Source organism: Lissotriton helveticus, chromosome 3_1, assembly GCF_964261635.1.
Source record: "Lissotriton helveticus chromosome 3_1, aLisHel1.1, whole genome shotgun sequence".
Taxonomy (NCBI): Eukaryota; Metazoa; Chordata; class Amphibia; order Caudata; family Salamandridae; genus Lissotriton; species Lissotriton helveticus.
In genome coordinates this window covers 1547585039-1547606624 of record NC_136061.1, presented here as the reverse complement: position 1 = coordinate 1547606624, position 21586 = coordinate 1547585039, and the positions used below count along the sequence as shown (strand labels likewise).

The window sequence follows — 21586 nt, the reverse complement described above, 5'->3', positions numbered from 1 at the left end:
CAGACATGGCTATATGCAAATCAGTCTGACCCGGTGCCTCATGGGAACAGTCCAGCCCGAACTGCCAAGCCATGCCTTCCCTGGACCGGAAACAAGCTTCCGAGGAATGGTTTTTGGCATTCCAGCCATCTTCAGCCCGGCTTGCTTGAATCCAGTGGCAAAGTGAGCAAGGGACTCACGTCTGAGCATACCCTGCCAACTTATGGCGAACAAAGCGGTACAAAAGGGGGTGGTGATTGACGGAGCATCTGAACCAATCAAACACTTGCACCCAGTCAAAAGATCTACCTGTCCTAGGATGCTTGATTCCGGTCCAGGAAATACATGGCTTGGCAGTTCGGGCTGGACTGTTCCCATGAGGCACAGGGCCAAGACTGATTTGCATATGGCCATGTCTGAACTGGGGTGGCAGAGTGGGCTAAAGAACGGTGATGGATCAAACCCAGATCTTTTGACTGGGTGTGAGTGTTTGATTGGTTCAGATGCTCCGTCCATCACCACCCCCTTTTGTACTACTCCACATTCTAGAACATGGCGTCCATTTTAGGACTAGGGAATACAAAGATGTTTAGGCCATACCCCCTTCTCCTGGAGCTGCGACACTCTATCCCATTGGGTGATGACCGTATTGGTTGAGGTCTGTGCTGTCATTTGCTGATTTATCTAGTGCACAAGTATTGCGTTCTTCCGTGTTGGTGCAAATATGTATTCTTCAGCATATGAGGTTAATAGTGATCCTGCTTGGTCGCAAACTACCTGTTTGCTATCGAGCTCTTTCCACCTCACCAGAATCCTGCATTTGATTGACATTCTGCTGCACATGCTTACCGTTTGTGTACATGAAGGGGTGATAGAGCGGCCGGGTTGGGCAATTAGAACCGGAGTCAGCAGCTGCTAGAAACTGCTGCATTGCTCTTCATGTGATGCCAGATGCAAAGTCCAGGGATAGAGGGTGAGTGTGTCTGCAAGCTCCAAATGTCCAGGGTTAGAGTGTTAAAACTCTGTTCACCTGTTTATCTGATGTTTGGTGACAGTTACACCCAATTGGGTGTGCCTAATGTTAATGTCTGTGATCTCTGCAGGGGATGGTGGTGGATGAGGGCCACATGCCAGAGTTCATGATGTATGGGTTCTTGAAAATAAATACATTCATGTCCTGGATCATTAATGCCCCAAGCCATCTCAGGTGATTTATTTTCTTATAAATATATTTAGTTACCTTTTTAAATTTGATAGTTTCACACATCAAGGATAACAATACAACGGTGTGTATCGTTCCCATCCTTGACATCAGGTTGGAGCCTTAAGAAAACCGTTATTACTACGTAGACTGTGTACGTGTGTTATGTTGTAGGATCCCAGACTCTGGCAAATGCCACTTGTAGGGGAACCACATGCGGCTCTTCCGCCAGTGTCAAGTTATCAGTTTATCTCTTGTTCCCCAGTTTGAAGCTTTACTAGTGGTGAATCACTCTCCAGGACATGGCAACTAAGAGGGCCTGCTGTCTGTTTTGGCCTGTATCGTTGACGGCAGTCTTTCACTTCGTTCAAGCCCTGTAGTACCTTGTTGACATCCTTTTGTGCAATCTCATTAAGGAAAGCAGATCATCAAGGCTTAAAAGTAGAAAATAAGGACTCCTCCATTAAAAGTGTGCTGCAGTGTTGTGCCACAAGTAAGACTTGTTCATCATTAAATAAGTGTGCGGCTTGTCATCAGGCACCGCCTCAGTGAAAACACAGGTGGAACTGGTTGAGTCCTTTTGGTGGAAAAGCAAAACACCCTAAATATCAACAGCACTCTTGCATTTTTCACTCAAGCGTTGGCACTACTGGCAGTACTGTCATGCACCTCAAAAGCAGCAGTCATACACTTATGAAGAACGAACACCTTCCACAAACTAGTTGCAAATCCAGTTGTTCTGGTAACTGCAAGCGCCTTTTCATTGATTGGTGAGTTTTGTGTGTTCAGTATTGCGGATAAGGAAGTGGGTGAATGTAAGACCGAGGCATTGGGTGGATAAACAGATTTATAAGTACAAGGATGAGTGACTGAGTGCATGGATATATACTGACTGACTGAGTGCATGCACAGATAGTTGACTGACCACTGATTTAAAGTGCCCAGGGATTTTCAGTGATAAACCAGACATATTGGGTTTGCCACTGCTTATGACTTTTTTACGGTTAAGGGTTTTGACTGACATTATTTGATTTATTTGGTACTGTGGCTTACTCTCATCAACTATCCTTCGAACTGTATGCTTCTGCAGTTTTTTAAGAAACATTTATTGGACTAAGTTCAAATGCATCCTGCTCACCAACGCCTTTTTAGGTAATTTTCCATAGAAAGGGGTATTGTATTGAAGAGGCCCACAAATGTCACCTGTCTAAGAGCTATTTTTTTAATATTGGGGTCGTCCAGTGATACACTGGGGTGGGTGATATTGTTGTCCCTTCCACATTTATTGTGTTGGAAAATACACAGAAGACCCTTGTGATGCTCTTGGAGTATTAAGAAGTGTCCCAGCTACAAGGTTATCTGGCAATGAGATGAGTTTTCAGGGATATCAAGGGGTGGTGTGGTTTCACAGAGGCTGGTGTTTGAGGTACACAGCCGTTCATTTTACGTTTCAGACTATGCCTGATGTGTGGCTTGATCTGTCAAAGCTTTCAGGAGGCACCATTCTTTGGTCACCCTTTGATGGCTATTGGAGCATCCTTCTGCTTACCTAATGCTGATACATGAATGAGATAAAGACAATAACACTTTTCCCTTCACTTTTATTTATCCCCACAGAGATCCAAGAGTATGCACGAGAGATTGGCCTGGATCCCGACAATGAACCTGAGCTCATGTGGCTGGCCAGAGAGGGTATTGTGGCCCCCTTACCCGCAGAGTGGAAACCTTGGTGAGTATGCCTTCAAACTTGTAGGCAGTGAAATGAAAAACAGAATATTGCCTTGCAAAATACTCTTTAAAATCTTCAACATGATAATCATGTTCTCGTCTTTCTCTTGATTGATTGTTGTGATGTTCCCAATAAGAATTATTGTCAATTGTTTGTGCTGTTTCCGCTGTTTGGGCTTTCCTTCCATTCCCACCCTAATCTATCCATTTTCCTATCCTGTAGGCCATCTGTAGAGCACATTGTTACTTTATTGCTTTGTAAATAGCGATATCTTTTACTGATAAAACATACTGTTTTTGCTAATTTTCTTTTTCGTGTTGTGTGCGACTAAGAGCATTAAGTGATTGTGTCCATCCTTTTTCTAGCGTTCAAGTCTCTCATCCTGAAATCTAATGAATGTTTGCGTTTTAGGCCCTGTTTTTTTTTTATAAATAATTGTGATTTGTTAACTTTAACAATTGCTTCAAAATAGGTAATGTGTCAATGAAAATGTTGGCTGTTTGCGTATCCTGAAGTTGTTTTTCAAAATCATATAAGGGGGCTGGGTTGGGATACTGTGACCCCTGGCAGTTATGATGGGGACCACACGGACTTCCACTATGCCACAAAAAAATCTATTTTGTGCCGCAGCTAGCTCTGTCTTCCTACGAGACCCAGTTCAGAGCCTTCTGTGAGGTACCACAGTTCCACCACACAAGCTTCACCTCCATGGTACTGCTGGAATATGCAACCATCAGTAAGCACCCCCTACACGTCCGTGAGTGTGCCCCTGTCCAGCTGAAGGCTCCGCATAGCAGGGGAGTTAGGCACAGGGCCTAGCTGCAGGCCAACCCCTATGGCCAACCCCATGCTTTGTACAGCTGAAGGACAAATCCATGCTGCCATAGCTATCTGTTGCCCCTGCCCCCCTTGTTGTCTGTGTGTGTGTTCCCCTAACCCTGGCCAAACTTGTTTTGTTGTGCTGCCACTGCCCTTGTGGTGCTACTGCTCTCTGCTGCTGCCCACTCACTGTACGTGGGTGCCCCCGTCCATTCCCTCCCTGCTACCTTGTACTGACACTGCCCCAGTGCTGCTTCTGCCCTCCCTACCCCTCACCCCCTCTCCTTGGGGGTCTGGGGGGAAGGGGGCAGGGTCTGGGGTTGTTATTTTTGGTTAACAATTGGTACCACGGTACTCTTGTAGTAGCCACCCATGAAAAATGGATGAAATGGGTATTTAATAGATCTGTTTTCAGGATTTCCCAATGTTTGGGCAAAATTTGTTGGACCATTGCCACGTTTGCCTTTCACATATTAGAACAGGCAAATGTGTGGTGAGAGAAGACATTCAGCAACTCTCCCAAGGTTTTTTTTCATTTGAATTGACAGGGCTACTACTCCTGAGAGTGTGCCAAATCGTTTCCACTGTAGTGCACAATCATGACATCAGGGTGCTTAATTTGAAATACTTTCCCCTCACAGGGAGCAGCTGATTCCATATCATCCTTCTGTGGCCAATCCAAGTAATGCCCACTTTGGGAATTCTTAGATCCATTGTCAATGCCGCAATGTTTGGCATACTCGTGAGCCCCAAAAAATAAAAGCTGTGCCTACAATCCAAATGCAAACCATGATGCTGTTACCTAAGTGCAACACAACGAAGGACTGGGCAGAATCTGAAGTATTCTGGAAGAATATGTAGTTTGAAGAGGAAAATAAATAGTGTTTTAGAGTCCTAGGATCTTGATTGGTTGCCGTTAGTGAGGTTAGGCAGAGAGCAACTGCCATTTTTAGGTCTCGGCTAGAAACGCGCAAAGCGCGTTCTCGCAAGAGAACTATAGCTGTCGGCTCAGCCGACAAGACCCGACAAGGAGTGGAGACAAGAGCTGGCCACGCGCGCAGCATTGTCAATGGCAGAGGCAGGTTCAGACGCGCGCCTTCGGATTGAGTCGCGCGTGTCGGAATCCGACTATATCCATGCGCCCGCAGAAGCACCCACGCTTCCGCCTCTCCCTCAGCCGTTCTCCGATTGGTGGTCAGGATAGCACATGGGCGTCACGAGAGGTCTATGGCCGCCCATCCGCTCCTCTGGGTCTCTCCTGCCACCGGCTGCACATTGCACCGGTCGCCTCCCTCCTGCTCCTCCCCCGGTGCAAGCAGCAGCTCCAAGAAGCCCCGTTGTATCGTCACCATGGCCTCCCCGGTGGCCGAGGAGCCCTTCCCGCTCCATGGACTACTGCTCAAGAAGGAGACGGGTGCCGCCGGCTTCCTCGCCCGATTCCCAGAGTACGACGGCCGCGGGATGGTTATTGCTGTGCTGGACACTGGCGTGGACCCTGGGGCGCCGGGTATGCAGGTAACAGAACGTGCATGAAACGCAGGGACGAGACGCGCTTTCGCCATCCTGCACGCGATCAATGCTGTGGGGTGACATGGTTAATTAAACGCATTCTTGTAGATATGACCTCTTACGAGCATCTTCCATTTTACTTTTCACCATTACAGATGCAAAATTGTATGAACATTGACTGATTTTCTGTAAAAGGCGGTGTTACAGTAAACACTTCAAATATTCCTTTCTTAATGTTGCTGTTTGTAGCAGATTAGCTTGCACCTATGCTCCATCTCCAACTTTCCCACTGTAGCACTTCTGGAATTAATTTACTTTTTGCCTCCTTTTCATTGTATCTGGGGGTCTGAAAAAATGGCATGTTCTGCTCCTACCCCAACACGCTTTTCTCTTTTGCAGCTCCTACTATTCAAGTCTTGTCTTGGGCTCTACAAGACACAAGGCTTCTCCTGCATTTTGCATACTTAAGTGTAATTAGAAATGTCTCCAGCAGGATAAATCGAAACCTGATGTCATGGAGGTGGGGGGAGGGGGTTGTACTAAAATAAAACTCTCAAGTTAGAGCGAAACCAATTTAATATCTGACACGCTTGCTTTGAAAGCACACTAGTCAGAATGTTCATATTTGGTAATGTCCAAGAAAGTGAATACTCACGTCTGGACCAAGCTAATGTAAAACCGTTTATATACTGAAACGTGAGTTATTAAAATAGAATGAAAGTTAAGAGGAGATTTAAAAAGCAATAAACTGATAACCAAATAGAAATAGTTGCTGCATCTGGTTTCTTATCTTGACCGATGCCCCCAGAATAAACATTTGACCCCTGGGTGTTGTGGTTGTCACAAATGTCAATATTGCTCATTTGGATATTGTATCTCCAAATATAGAATGTGGTATCAAGTTGTGCTTGACAGTAAAATGTTGCTGCTTTTTAATTGGTTAAAGGGTGTCATTTATTTTTTTATGCTTTCTGATCGAAAATATTCTTTGAGACGTTTTGCCATTTCATTTCTCAGGTGGCGGACAGGCTTATGTTGATTGGTTTGCGATGCCTATGATAAGAATACAATAATCCATCAGAATAGTTTAGGTAACTAGACCAGCCATAAAGATAGTCTGGCAGGCGCTCTTAAGTCGTTGCCTTACTATGTTTTGTACTACTGTGTTGATGGTATGCGCTCTGTTTGGGTCAGGGATTACATATGTTGGAGTATTCTCTTAAAACCAGGACAAATACATAAAAGGGTTCAGCTAGGCTCTGTATACCGTTTGATCAATTGCTGTGATTAAAATATCCTGGCTCTTTTACCAAGAGTAATCGGCATTTGCAGATCTACATCCAAATTTAGAGCCTACTGACCTCTTGACCCTAGTGGTGCAAATAAGTATAGAATAGTTGATGTTAGGTGGTCATAAACTGTCGTCTCGTTAATCTGTGGTCAACATATCATTTAAGAGGGTATAATATTTTCGAAATTTTAAAGACACTCAGTATAGATATGGAGGAACAATTGTTATATTTTATTTGTAGATGTATATAAGTTTTGCTAATCAAATTTCTAAATGGTGACCCTGAAGGGGCAGCATGTCTTCTGAAGACAGTACCATGCATCAAAGTTCTTGGCAGATGCCCAATTCAATGTCTGATGGCACTCTACAGATAAAAGAAGTGGGGTTGGAAGCGCACACCAATTAAAGGTACTCAAAAGGTAATCAAATATTGATAACAAATAAACAATCTTAACACAATTGGTGCAGCAGTGTAACCCTCGCTGTCTAACAGGGGTCAATAGACAAAAGTGGAAAAATGCTACCAAGACGGTCGCAACACTTCGCACTATCCACAAATGGTCACAAAGTGACCCTCTAGGTCATTGAATACAATTTAACCACCCTATATCAAAAACGAATCACACGAATAGCAAATATACTTGTAAATGTAAATCTTTACAGGTAATTGTTGAAATCCCCAAAACATTTTTTTACATTGATATCATTTTTTAGTTGCATTCACATAGAAATCAAAAGCATGAATTCCTTATACATGTATATTGAGAACATTTACAAAGAGACGGATGATCAATTGTTTACGAAAACATGTCGAACGTGGAACCATTAAGGAAAACCAATTGTCTTTATAGATTTAATTGTTTAATTATTAATAGTCTTGAGCTGCTTCCTAGAGAAAACATGAGTTCTTTAAGCTCATGTTTGAGGCAATGGATTTCAGGCTTTCAGGCCCCTGACTTATAGGTTTTTTCCTAATTGACAATGTTTATATAGCCTTTTGTGATTTGGACTGTTGTAATGTCTGTTACTTCTTGGAATGGTGTATGTACATCGGAGAATAAGTTGTCGAAACAGATCCATCGGATTTTCTGGACCAGGAAAAAACATATAAAGTCTCTAATATACTGCATTTGAAGTCAAGGAAAGTACATCTATGTACTAGGGTAGTTATAATCATATAATTTTTCGAGGATAAAAACTGTAAAGGTTGCCACTTATGATAATTCTATATACCTTTTTCGTGCCAGTATTGTGGCCTTTCAGAACTAGAAATGGGCTTAAATTCAGTGTTAAATGAGTGGAATGGGATGGGACTTGCTTAATATTTAGAACCAAGATGTCCTTCTGCTCCGGAGTCTTTGTTGATGCTAGCAGGAGCAGCACAGAGCCTGAAGGCACTTGGAACATGGGGCCTTGGTTGCAAAAAAGATTCCATGCGTGCACTCACTGTGTGTGTTTTTTATTTTCCTGCAACACAGTTTTAATATAGAGATTGAAACTTTGTCCGTTTGCACTCGCTTTGCGTTCATTCTGCCTCCATACTTGAAGACTAATGCCATCTCAGTATCGTTCACATACCCCACGATGCAGTGCACATCTCTGGCTCTCTGCAGCTAGCCCTGTATGCTTCATTCTGTTTGGTGACATTAGCTTCACTCTCATTGGCGGCAGCGAAGGTTTAAGTTATGGGCACTTATTGAACATGCTTTAAAATGGCAACAGACAACTAATCCAACATAAACAGGAGTTCCACACTTCTGAGACGTTGGCTCCGAGAACCTCTCTCATAACATTACAGACCGCCATTTCATTAAACATTTAATTACAAACCAAATAAAAGAAATTCAAATAAGAATATTAAATTTGAACAAAATTTGGGTTATAAAGAAGGGATATGGTGAAGATTATAGATATGGAAGTAGTCCGGTTCAGAGATAGGGTTCCTAGTTGGGTTAACCGTTTGAATGAAAGATAGCCTTAGGGTACTGGGCAAGATCGTTTTTGTTTAGGGAAGGGAATTAAGAATAAAGGTTCATGTTTGGGAGTATGATAAGGACAAAGGCTTGGTTCTGGTTAGTGTTGAGATAAACATCTATTAACATATAAGGTCTGAGTAATAATTGGTCCAGAATAAGGATTTGGGTGATGTTACTGTGAAAATAGGGGGGAGGGTAGTGTCATGGTTAAGGTTATGATAATCTAAAGGGTGGATTATGTTGGGTCAGGATAATGGATGAGATCAGGTTTAGGATTTGATGAAGGGTTAATAAAGTTGGGTAACCTCGCAGTATGGTCCCTGTAGGTGAGGTTCGGGTCAGCATTAAGGTTAGAGTACGTTTATGATGTAGACTCGGATCAAGGCTAGAGTGCGTACATATGTACCTGGTATTTCTATAGCGCAAACCTAGCCAAAAGGCAGCAGAATGATGTACAGTGTGAAAGACTAGGTTATGGTCAACAAGTGGTAGGAGAGGTGTCTGGTTTGTAGACTGTGGATGCATTGTGATGTAGTGTTTTGAAAGAGTTAGAGTAAGGTTTGTCAGAAGTATGGTCTGTCCCCCGGTGTTCGAGCCGCCGCCACCGCAGCTCTAGTGACTGTCGCGGAACCCCCCCTCACCTGACCCCCCCCCCTCCTGCACTGACAGATATGGCGGCAGCTCCCCCGGCACACCCACCCCGTGGGCCAGGTCTAGCCCGGATCGAATATTTGAGCTGGAGCGGACCATCGGCAAGGGTAACTTCGCCGTAGTGAAGCTGGCGACACACATCGTGGCTCGTGCAAAGGTAAGCCCCCTTGCAACCCCACACCCAAAGGTGGACTGCTTCCTACGCAGACCTTCGAACTTCACTTTCCAATCCTGGGACTCCTAACACAGATAGATGAGTAGACTGCTTAGTGCCAAGATGAACCCGTCAGTGTACCCCCTGGGGTGGTGGGAGAGTCTGTAGTATGACCATTGCACTTCCTACAGAGGCATCCTGCTGTAGAGCCTGCCTGTACCTGGGGACCCTTGCTAAATGATCAATAGATGTATGCCCAGGTGGTCTCTTCCTTTTTTTGCTACCTGGCTAACACCTATGCACACAGACCCACACCAGCTAGTCTCCTGGGACAGTTAATTCGGACAAAGATGTGAAACTCCATGCAGAGACTCTGCTCCCGTCAGCCTTCTCTTCCCTTATTGGACATATTCCCATAGAGTGTACCTGCAGTATACCTCTGCAAAGAGGTAGTATCAGAGACTTGTACCAAGATATCCTCCTGTACCATGCTTGAGGTCTGTGGTTGTGAGGTGCGGGAATGCGAGGGATGGATTGGCACCTTGCCATATTGCCCTCTCATATTTTTTCCTGCTAGCATCAATGACAGATATGTATCCGTAGACAGGTTAGTGTTGAGGTGAGTCCCAGTCATTCCTACTAGATGTGAACATGTGAAGACACTGCCTTCACCCCACTCACTTCCATGCACACACCTTGCACACATCAGCAGAGAACATAGAGGCTCACGTGCGTGAGGTGCATCATCAGAGCTGTGTGAATAATAGCTGTGAGCCCGTGCCGGAGGTGCATCATCAGAGCTGTGTGAATAATAACTGTGTCAGCCCGTGCCTGAGGTGCATCATCAGAGCTGTGTGAATAATAACTGCGTCAGCCCCGTGCCTGAGGTGCATCATCAGAGCTGTGTGAATAATAACAGCTGTGAGCCCGTGCGTGAGGTGCATCATCAGAGCTGTGTGAATAATAACAGCTGTGAGCCTGTGCCTGAGGTGCATCATCAGAGCTGTGTGAATAATAACTGCGTCAGCCCCGTGCGTGAGGTGCATCATCAGACTGTGTGGATAACAGCTGTGAGCCCGTGCGTGAGGTGCATCATCAGAGCTGTGTGAATAATAACAGCTGTGAACCCCGTGCCTGAGGTGCATCATCAGAGCTGTGTGAATAATAACTGCATCAGCCCTGTGCGTGAGGTGCATCATCAGCTGTGTGAATAATAACAGCTGTGAGCAACAGCATACTCTTGCACACACTCTCACTGCTCACCAATTCAAAGTTTTCTAAAAATGTTATGCAACGCATTGTCATACACAATGCCAATAACCCAAACTTTAATGCTGCGAGACCTATTGCATTGTAAATGCTTGTTCTGAATTCTGATTAGAAAAGGCTGAGTTCTAAGTATGGGGTTTTCTGCTACTGATTTAAAGTTATTAGGTGAACAAGAGGCCAATATTAAGCACAATATGCCTGCTGAACCTTTGAACTGGAGCCAAGCTTCTAAACTGCTCTTACTTTGTTTCCTACTAAACTTGCTCGTAAACAAAGAGAAAATAAGTTCTTAAATTGATCATAAAAGGAGGGATAGTGGCGAGGTGATGTACTTGGTACCTTCTCTCTGGGAGGGATAAACACAGGAAGAGGCATGGCAAATGCATGTCAAGGACAAATGGGGAGTACGAATAAGAGAGCAATGAGTGACCCAGCAAATGGGAAGCCTATGGGTGGGCTGAAGCCCACAAACTAGATACAGCATGTCTCTTCAAGCAAGCGCATACGCGGTTTACAGCGGAGACCTAAAAAATAATTTAAACAGGTACACAGCACACAAATAAATCTAGAACTTGCATCAAAAAGAAGTTGCACTCTGATAGAGACTCAAGTAAACTTTTAACAACTTCTGCTGCCACTCCAGTAAGAAAAATTATCAACGATTCCTTAACTACTGGAATATTTCCAGAAGAACTCAAAAAGTCATACATAAGCCCTTTACTAAAGAAAACACACTTGGACCCGCTGAACCCTGACAATTACAGACCCATTACAAAGGGACCCCGTTCCTGGGCAAACTGATAGAAAGAGCAGCATTCGCCCAGATGTCACAATTCATTGAAGACCATGACATACTTTCAGACTTCCAAACAGGATTCCGTCCGGGAAGAGGCACTGAATCTGCCCTCCTTGCCATCTGGGATGACCTAAAGAATACAGTTGACCGCAACAGGGTTGCTGCGCTACTTCTCTTGGACCTCTCAGCTGCCTTTGACACGGTTAACCATGACACTCTGAAACAAAGACTCTATGAAGCCGGCATAGAGGGAACTGCTCTAGACTGGATCGCGTCCTACCTTCGAAACAGAACAAATGTCATCCATACCCCACCTTTCTCGTCCAACCCGTACTCCACAAAAGCAGAAGTCCCTCAAGGTTCTATTATCTCGCTCATGCTTTTCAACATCTACATGAGTCATTACCAATACTGATCAATACATTTCACCTTACGTGCTATAACTATGCAGATGACACGCAAATACTCCTTCAACTGGAATGCCCCAAAGACATTGGAAAATCACCAATTTTCAGCTGTCTCAGAGCCGTGGATCAGTGGATGACCTGGAGCCATTTCAAATTGAATGCTTCAAAAACTGAAATACTCACGTGTGGTGATTGGAAACATTACAACCCGCTTGCCGCATAGCCTGATGAACTGGGATCACTGCCTAAAGTATCGAAAGAAGTAAGAAACCTCGGAATGGACTCCAAGCTGTCGATGAATGCCCAAGTGGATAAACTAGCAAGATCAAGCTTTGCTGCTATAAAAACACGGCGACAAATATTCCCTCATTTGGGATTTCCACACAAGGTCCAAGCTACCATCTCCCTCGTTCTGTTCAAACTCGATTACGCCAATAGCCTCTACCACGGATCACCTTTAACGACCATGAAAAAACTACAACGGATTCAGAACTCGACTGCCAGACTACTCTTGCATATCAAACTGCGAGACCACATCTCCCCTGCCTTGAAAGCGCTGCATTGGTTACCGGTTGCCAGAAGATCCACATTCAAGCTGCTTTGTATCACCCACAAAGCAATACATGGAAAGGGACCCCTCTTCATCAGGAATAAAATCACCAAACCCATTCAGCAAAGGAACCTCCGCTCTATAGGAGCATCTCTCCTCAAAATCCCACCATACAAGAAAAAAACCATGGGTGGCACATCCTTCTCTGTTCAAGCAGCCAAACTATGGAACTCTTAACCCCCCAACATAAGGTCCACCGACAACCACCTTATCTTCAGAAAACTACTCAAGATTTGGCTCTTCCCCACATAAGCACCATACCCAAACAGAAATTTACAGCATATCCCTCTGCATACAAACATTTTTTTCACTACAGATATGTACCTATCTTTGTGTATTACTTTGTATAAACATGTAAAAAATGATGTTGTTGAGAGAAAAAAAAAATAATAAATAAATAAAAATCATCTTTGGTCTACATGTACATACTTCCAATGTGCACCTATGTACCTTCCATGTACTTGGATCTGTGTGTCTGTTACTTTTCTCCTGAAAAAGCATATCCAATACACTGCCCTATTGTCATCCTGTGCCTCTATCAATATCTTTAATCTACATATACTTACCTCCTTTATGTATCTATATACTTTCAATGTAATTATGGATCTATATATTTATCACTTTCTTCTAATTTAGCATTTCCAATGCACTACCCTATTTCTCAGCCTATACTTCGCTCAATATGTCTTCTAGCCCAACCTTCTGACTCATCTCAAACTTCTTCTACTACTCCTTCCAATGCACTACCTTATCTCTCATCCTATACATCTATCAATATATCCTCTACATCCACTCTCTCATTTATCTCAAACCCTATACCACCACTACTATGATTGCCAAAATAACCCTTTCTAGACTCTCTCCTACTCTACTCCTCTTTGCATCATCTGACACCTATTTTACTATACTGATACCCTAAAACAAACCTTTCTAAACTCTTCCCTCTGAGACATCCCCTCCAAAACTCATTTTTACTCACCCAAAAGCCTCTTCCTACTGCTAAGACTAAAAAACATTTTTTTACAAAAATCCTTCAATCTTTTATCCCTCCACTATCCTTTTCAATCGAAATTAACAGACCAACATGTTCACTTCTCAAATTCCATATTAAACTATACTAATATTCTAACTGAATAACATATCCACTACTGCAATTACTTCATATTTTTTAACTATACTAATTTTCAACAGTAATCCTTTATGGGTTCCGGAGTGGCGTGCTACTCACCAGAAAAGCGCTTCAACACCCATCAGGGGTAACAAATGATCTATGAATGGAAATCTTTCTTCCCCTTTATCCCTCCGCTAACCTTCTCACTCCATGTAACTGACTAATATCCACCACTGAAATAACTTCATATTTCACCATATTAATTCACCACTAATCCTTTGTAGGCTTCCTGAATAGCGTGTGTCAACAAGCGCTATATACATACAAACCTTTGTCCTCCTCTATCCTTCTGCTATCATTCCATATCCAATTAACTGACTAACCTATCCACCACTTAATATGTACTTGCATGTTCCACTATACTAATTCAACACTAATCCTCTATGGGTCCCGGAGTGGCATGCTACTCGCCGAAAAAGCGCTTATACGCCTCGTCTGGGGTAGTAAGCGCTATATAAATGCAATTACACTACAATACAATATGTCCTGCGAAAGACACAGGCATTCTCTCCATTTCTCTATCCCTCTCGTGAAATTGGCAAGACAACATAGACTCACCTAGCGCTACAGTGTGAGGAATACTCCGGATTACACAATTTTACACTACTACTCAGTCATAGAAACAAAATAATACACTAAGAAATGTAATCGCAAACACACTTCAAGGGAAAAATTAAGCGGCTGGATAAGCACGTTATAAATCATTTAAACAAAATCTGACACAGCAAAACTGGGATATGCAAAGAATATATATTATATTACAAATTAAACTGCTATCTGAACAGGGACAGAACACCATTGTACACCTCAGACATGGAAAAACATATAATTCCAAATGCACACAGGGACACAAATAACATTTAAATACAGGTAAATGCATAACGCGTGCAGCCAATAAGTTGCTCATATGACTCATATAGACAGCAGAAGTATTTTTTTTTAAATGGCAATAATTAAGCCTCTAGCCAAAACTAATTGTAAAAAAGAAACTTAAGTACTATGGGGGAGGCACAATACAAATGCTTATCACTGTGCGTGTTTGTATCTAACTACGTCTCTGGATCTTAAAGTGCATTGTTGTATCACTCGACATAGATTAGAATGTATGCATCTATACAGTTGTATAACTTTAAGAAGGTACTTATAAGTAACTTGTAAACTGTTTGTCAGTGTTCCATTATAAAGAATGGAAAATATATATGAAGACCTAAAACGAATAATAAAACACAGAAATTCAATATTTATATATGTGTATGATACCATAGAATAAAACCTTTAAAAAGATGTATACACTAAAATACAATTACTCCATTATTAAACAGGACAACATAACTTAAAATGAGAAATTGACAAGCAAATGAGAAAGCAGAATAAGCAACCACTGACATTAAGGAAGAGAGAAGCACACTTCATGGCAGGCAGAATAGTATACTCCTCTACAACCTAACAGCACACTTTGTTTCTTATATTTCTCAATTTTTAAATAATATCTCTCCAAAATCTGTTCTAAAACTAATGTAGAACTGCAATCTTCATTTACAATTTATAAAGCGCATCAGCAATAGTTTTTTTTTTGTAGTAAATGATTTTTATTGATTTTGACAAGGTAACCTCATTAGCATCTGCATGACGATATGATCCAACATTGACATTGCAAAATGACATTAATTTGAATGGCGTTCATTTAGCAAGAAAGTTCACTTTGGCAGTGGTGCTGCCGCACCTTACTGTAGCATAGTACATTGACAAACAGTTGCATAGGTCATAAGAACCCAAGGAAAATCTGTCATTATTACACAGAACAATTCCTTCATTAAAATCATTTATGAGTAACAAAGTAAAATAACTTGAACAAGAAGAACTAAAAATCGATCTCTGTGTGGATACAGGGCAAAGTGTGCCTGTCCTGGAAGTATATCAGTGAGCAACACATGTGTAGCTGGGTGTGGTGGACTGTCTGGTGGAAAATGCGTTGAGAAGGGGGGGAGGGGCGACGGAAGTGAAAAGCCGGTCACATCAGCCATAGTTGTCATAGTATCCAGAACAAGTTCTTTAAAAATGTATCACCGCCCCCTAGAAACAGTGCACACATATATTCATTTCACAAATTTGAAATCAGACACAGACACAAACTTTGTCATTAGTACTGTCATGGTTTGTCTCTTATGATGTCATCAGTGATATCATGTGGGATGTCCTGCGCACCACAAGGGGGTGGTGCATATATTATGGTTCAAGCAGTGATGTTGTAAATGAGTTAATGGATTGTGTCATTTAAAAATGTGTGTGTTATGTTGTTCGCAACACAAAGCTTTAAGTTGTAGTTTGTGTTGCAAATTGTAACTTGCGAATTTTAGTGGTTTTATACGTTTGAGCCACAACCATAATTCAGTTTTTGTGTGAAAATATGCATATATATCTATAATGTCTAGAGATGGTAATTACTCTGCCTACTGTATCTTTGGCGTTTGTCTTGTGATCAGTGTAGCCGCAATTCCAAATGTGTATGGATTGAAAAAACCCTTCCATACTGCATGGTGAGAATGAATACTTGTGGTTACTTTGAGACTTTATGAGCAAGCTGAGCTCTTACTAGCTAACCAGTGTAAGTCACAACCACTGACTGACAGGTATGCCTCTGGCTGCTCAGTTTGATAGTTAATAGGTTTTTTTCTCAGTCATGGGAATACCAACAGGATTGCGCCACAGTTGTCATGGGCATATTCTGCACCACCTTTATCATAACGGGCAGGTCTGATTTGAATGGGCATCTTCATCAAAAGTGTTTTTAATGGCCATGTACTGTTATATTGTCTGAATTTTAATAGTCATCTTGGCTGTGTGTGTAGGCACGCATAATCTCTTTTGCTCTCAAATGTTGCCTGTTGTGTATGTTGCTGGATATATTTGGCGACCTATTCGTTGTCACTTTTTGTTGAGATTTTATGACACTTTCATTCATTTTAAAGGGCATGTATTTTTATGGCAATATTTTATGGCACATTACGCCTAAAGAGCATATTTTGTGGCAGTAATAGTGAGCAAATGATACAGCACAGTAAATCTTACAGACATATTCTGTGGCAAAGTAATTCTTGAAGAACTTATTAACTCTATATAGTAATTTTGTTGTGTATGATACAATATGTTTGGAGGTGTATTCAGTGGCTCTGAGGTTTTCCTATTCCTGAAAAACACTCCGTTTCAAGGGAACTTTGGCATAAAAAAAAAGCTAGAAGCTTTGGTTCTGATAAGGCATGGTTTGGTACTTCAAGTGACTTAGGTACAGGCTGTGATGCAAATGACTGGGTACTGATTGTGAGTTGTGTTAAATCTCTCCCGTTTGAAAATAAACATAGCTTCATGGGCAACACAAATTCACTATATTCTGTCTTAATTTCTCATCACCAGCCAGGACACCACTGGAGACATCTACTACTTTAACTTTGCCACGGGCCAGTCGACATGGGACCATCCAAGCGATGAACATTACCGGGATCTGGTTGTGCAGGAACGAGAGAAGCTGCAGGCCCACGGAGCCAGTGGTGGCACAGGTGCACCCAAGAAAAAGGAAAAAAAGAAAAAAAAGGAGAAAAAGGAAAAAAAAGACAAGCGTGACCGTGAGCTGCCAAAACCCATTGCTGTGAGTTTTTCATACCATAGATGTGGGACTCCGATATCCAGATGGGAAAATGTGTTGTAACTGCAGCCCAATTCTAGGGTTTACCAACCTTCTCTTTACTGATGCAGCCTTTAAGTTTCCTTCAACTATACTGTGCTGGGGTTTTAATTGAAGTGCTGTAATTTCCTCCTTTCTTTCTTGTCAGGGTTTTAAGTGTCCCACTTACATCACTACTTGTCAGCCCTTAAAATCTTTGGTGCTGTGTATTCAATTGTCTGTCATTTGGTACTGTACATAAAACTGTATGAGTATTTTATGTGGTTTTAGGTCCTACATTAAAATTAGCTTCTGTTCAGGGATTGCGGTGGGGGCGGGTATAGTCCGAAAACTTAAATACGTATGGGTGTTTCAATGACATATTAGTGTACAGTATATTTAAACTATCAAACTTCAGCTTTGTTATAATCTGACCTATGTGTTGTGCTAAGATGTGCTTTAGCCTTCCTAAATTTGATCACAGTTTTCAGGCTACATTGTGACTAATTAGGATTGCATCATAATGGCCAGGCCCCCAGCCCATTCCTTTCTGAAACAGTAGAATGTCTTGGGTAAAAATGTCCAGACACAATAGAATATTCTCAAAACACACAACATTTATTTGTACCCAGGAAAGTGTACAATTTCTTTCTGAAGATGGATAATCACAGTTTTGATTTGTTTTTGTAACTAAAATACATTTCTTAAAATAGCTAAATGCCTTGAATGCAAGCATTGAGGTACCTTTTTCTTTTCTGACTTGCTTTTTCTCAGGGCCCTCTTGGTGTCAGTTGCCAGTTTCTCGCTGTCTGTATTCGAGCGAGCGCCCCTTCTTTTGTCTTTCTCTTGCTGAAGATTATTCTCCAAGTTTCCAGTGATGCCCTGAAGAAAGCCCAGGACCCTCTTGGGCCTATTAAAAGGGCTGAAACATGTTCGCATTAGGGTCATAGGACCATTACCTCCTTACGACCCCCATTTTTTTCAATTTTAATATCCCCTATGACTCCGCTAATAAAGGGATACCTGGAGTCAGAGGAGGATTTTTAATTTTTAACCCCACCCCCCCCGGCCTATTTCTCTTAAGTGCTTCCTGGAATATCGTTGAGCCTACCCTGACCTTTAGGGGTCAGGTTGAACCCGATGATGAAGCATGACCCTACAAGAATGTGCAAGGGTTATTTAACAAAAAGGAATTGCTTCCTTCCCCGTGTCTGAGCAGACGGTGCCCCACTAGCTAAGAATAGTGCCCGACTGTCTCCTTATTAGGTGGGATGCTTTTTTGGATTAGGATCTAGATTTGGGAGGACGTATCCCCCCTAGAAATACCTCTCCGCCTTCCGGCTCAGGTTAATTCCTCTTCTCCTGTGGCCTCAGTTCGTGTCCCTTCCCTATTACAGATCCTCTCCTTCTTAGGCTGTTCTGGTGTATAGGAGATCCCGGACTGTCTGTGGGTCTAATTTACTTTCAAGTCTCTACTAACAAAAGTAGCGTGTAGAAGCCATGTTGTATGCTAGGCAACTGAGATTCCTTCTTAGTTGCCTAATTCAGCTTTATACCAATGCCGGACCTGCCTGACAAAAACTGTGTGAGCTAAGGTATCCTCCTGGGCTGGATTATTTCCTTACTACTGTACATGAATCTATGTTGCACAGATAAGAGTGGGGCGGCTGCTTATCAGCAGCCACCACTGAGAGTAGAAAAAAATTAATTTTGCCATTACAGAGAAACCGAAGCATCAATTCCCCCCAACTCGATTGCAGTCCTTTTTCCATTTCTGATGTAGTGTATATTCCGCGACATACCTGTAATATGGTCCCTGGCCATGTGTCTCTGAGATGCATTCATTAAAGTCTCTGCTCCTGGCGCTCACTGTTCACTTGAGCAGTAGTTGCATTTCTCAGGATGGTACTCTGGTTTCTTCTTTCTTAACCCTGTGTGAAAAAGTGATCTATTTGTGGGCTAGATGCATCATTTTTTCTGGGTTACTGCAAGAGCTAAAACTCTGCTCTTGTGGCTTCTGAGCAACTATCCAACTTCTAATTCTACAATAGAGAATCCAATTTAAGACCGTTTTTGGTTTCCTATCCACATGGAGTAGCAGAAGTGAGGGCTGCTGACACATTGTTAGATAAGGGGGAAGCAGTGTTAAAGGTGGAAAAAGTTGTATCCTTTACAACGTACTGGTAGTAGCCTCGTCACAGTGGCAATAGCAAAACTCTGTTTTAGGTAATTGATACTCTTCTGAAGTAAAGAGCTGGGATGGGGGCCACAGACATCAATAGATCCAGACATATTTTGCAGTGTGTAGTGTGTTTTTGGGGAATTCCACGTACACCGTTTTGTAATAACTCTTCTTGTCTGGTTCACTGTGAGCTGGGACTCTGACATTGCACACATTAATTTAGAGGAATTTGTTGGTGGGCTGTGTGAGTTTTCCTTTCAGGTTGTGGAAATTCAGCAGGTTTATCTATTGCAGTAAAGCTTCCTGGGTAAGACTGCCCATAAAATGACTTGTGAAATCACATTTGTGCACATTGCTTTCCCAGCTTTGCCAAGAAGATATGATTGTTCAATCCTAGTGGACTCCTGTGTCTGGGAAGCAGGCTATGGGGCGGGAAGGGGTTTAGAGTTTCACATGTTTCACTACCTGTGCCACAGAACTAGCGACAGTGCACATTTCTGCAATTCATTAATTCTGTTGGATAGTTCTAACTGCAGATTCCTCAACTTGTGAATATTTCCTAGGTGCTAGACTGGATCTATACATTTTTCAGCAGTACTCTTGTGCGCCGGTAGGTTGCCTCGTGAAGGTCAGCGTCAACATTGTTCTGCTCCAGGAATGATGAGTGGAGCTGCATGTAATTCCACCCATATTTGCTGATGGCTGTTCCTTTCGTGCCTTAAATTTGGATCCGGAACTCTTTGGTCTTTCGGAAAACCATATTATTCAAGAGTTACCAGTGTGCGAGGGAAAATGTTATCTCCTAATATGATGGCTCATACCTTGTAGGCACTGTTGCAAATAGAGGTCTGTGCCTGACACTCACAAGGTATGCTTATGGTATCTGGGGTCAGAACATGACTCCAGGGCCTGTGATGACTATGCCCAGATGAGCCTAAAGGCAATACTGGACCGGGATTCCAGTACGTACCTTGCCAAACACTTGAAGACTACAGCGACCGGTCGAAGTCTGAATGAAGGTCCCTTTCCTGCTCCCTAAGTCGTTTCCATAGCAGATCATCATTGTGGTCCAAATCTTCGGGTTCTTACAATAAAAAGTAGAAGTCAAAGCAGACCTTGGCCCCTTTCTGCCACTCTTGGACTCCAGAGTGGGCACGAGGTCATCAACGTGCCTCCCGATCTGTTTGGTCTCCACACACCCCAAATTCAAGGGTCTGCTGGTGATATTGCAGAAAGTAGAGGCTTTAAGAGAGGTCATGCTGTGCATTTTCTGCACTCACAGGCTCTCTCTGCTGCACCTTCAGGCCTCAAGAAACCGCAGGGAACTCCATTCTGGCTTCCGCCAGGGGACAGTCTGTGCCCCCTTAAACTTAATCCGATTCAGAGCCAACTATGGTGCCGACTTCGATTCTGGGAGCATACCCTATGCTGGTTCCCTTTGCATTGATGCCGATGCCAGAGGAGGATGTTCAGCCCAGTGTGCTATCCTACTTGGTGTAGAATCCAATGCGACCTCAACCAAGAAGATGCCTTGTTCTGACCAGCACGCAGCCAACAGGAAATTCTTCAGATTCTGCTATTACCATGTGGTAGGGCCCAAATCTTACCAAATCTTTTTGGTACTGACTTAGACAGTGACAAAAACAGGTAGGAGAACTTCAAGATACCAGTGATCTGATTACTTCTTTAGACACTGGCTTTGTGTCTCCTTCTGGTCCTGCCTCAGAGGTAAGTTCCTTGTTCGCACTTGTTATGCTTGGGTGGCAGAAGTTCTAGACGTATAGCCACCTACTATTGAGCTGAAGATTATTCTGTTAACGGATGTACTTCAACGAGGTCAGGCCCCTACTGATCCTCTGTCACCATTGAATGTGGCCCTACTGGATACCCTTTTGAACACATGGTTGAAACCACATTCATGTCTGTTGGGTAATGGGCTGGCCGTTTGACAACATTGTCCTGCACCTGGCGACCTAGCCTTTGTTACACAACATCTAATGTCAGAGAGCTTGGCGGTACAGGCGTTCACAAAGTAAATCTGTACTTTTTTCCTTCCACTCTACCTGATTGCAAAGTTAAAAGAATAGAGACATTTGGAAAATTCTGGGGTGCTCCTGCACTCATGCATTTTGGGATACAGGTGAGCAATTTTACCAGCTGTTCCAGACAACTTTTGGGCATCCC

At 42.7% G+C, this 21586-nt stretch overlaps 1 protein-coding gene across 6 annotated transcripts in view; it reads left to right on the top strand.

The window, feature by feature from the left end:
• Positions 1–21586, top strand: part of CEP164 (centrosomal protein 164) — a 385375-nt gene that overhangs the window by 86869 nt on the left and 276920 nt on the right. For all 6 annotated transcript variants that reach the window (XM_078682279.1, XM_078682276.1, XM_078682274.1 and 3 more), the window contains exons 3-4: positions 2798–2909; positions 16974–17205. In XM_078682279.1, coding sequence (XP_078538405.1) covers positions 2798–2909; positions 16974–17205 — 344 coding nt within the window. The remainder of the gene's footprint in view (positions 1–2797; positions 2910–16973; positions 17206–21586) is intronic.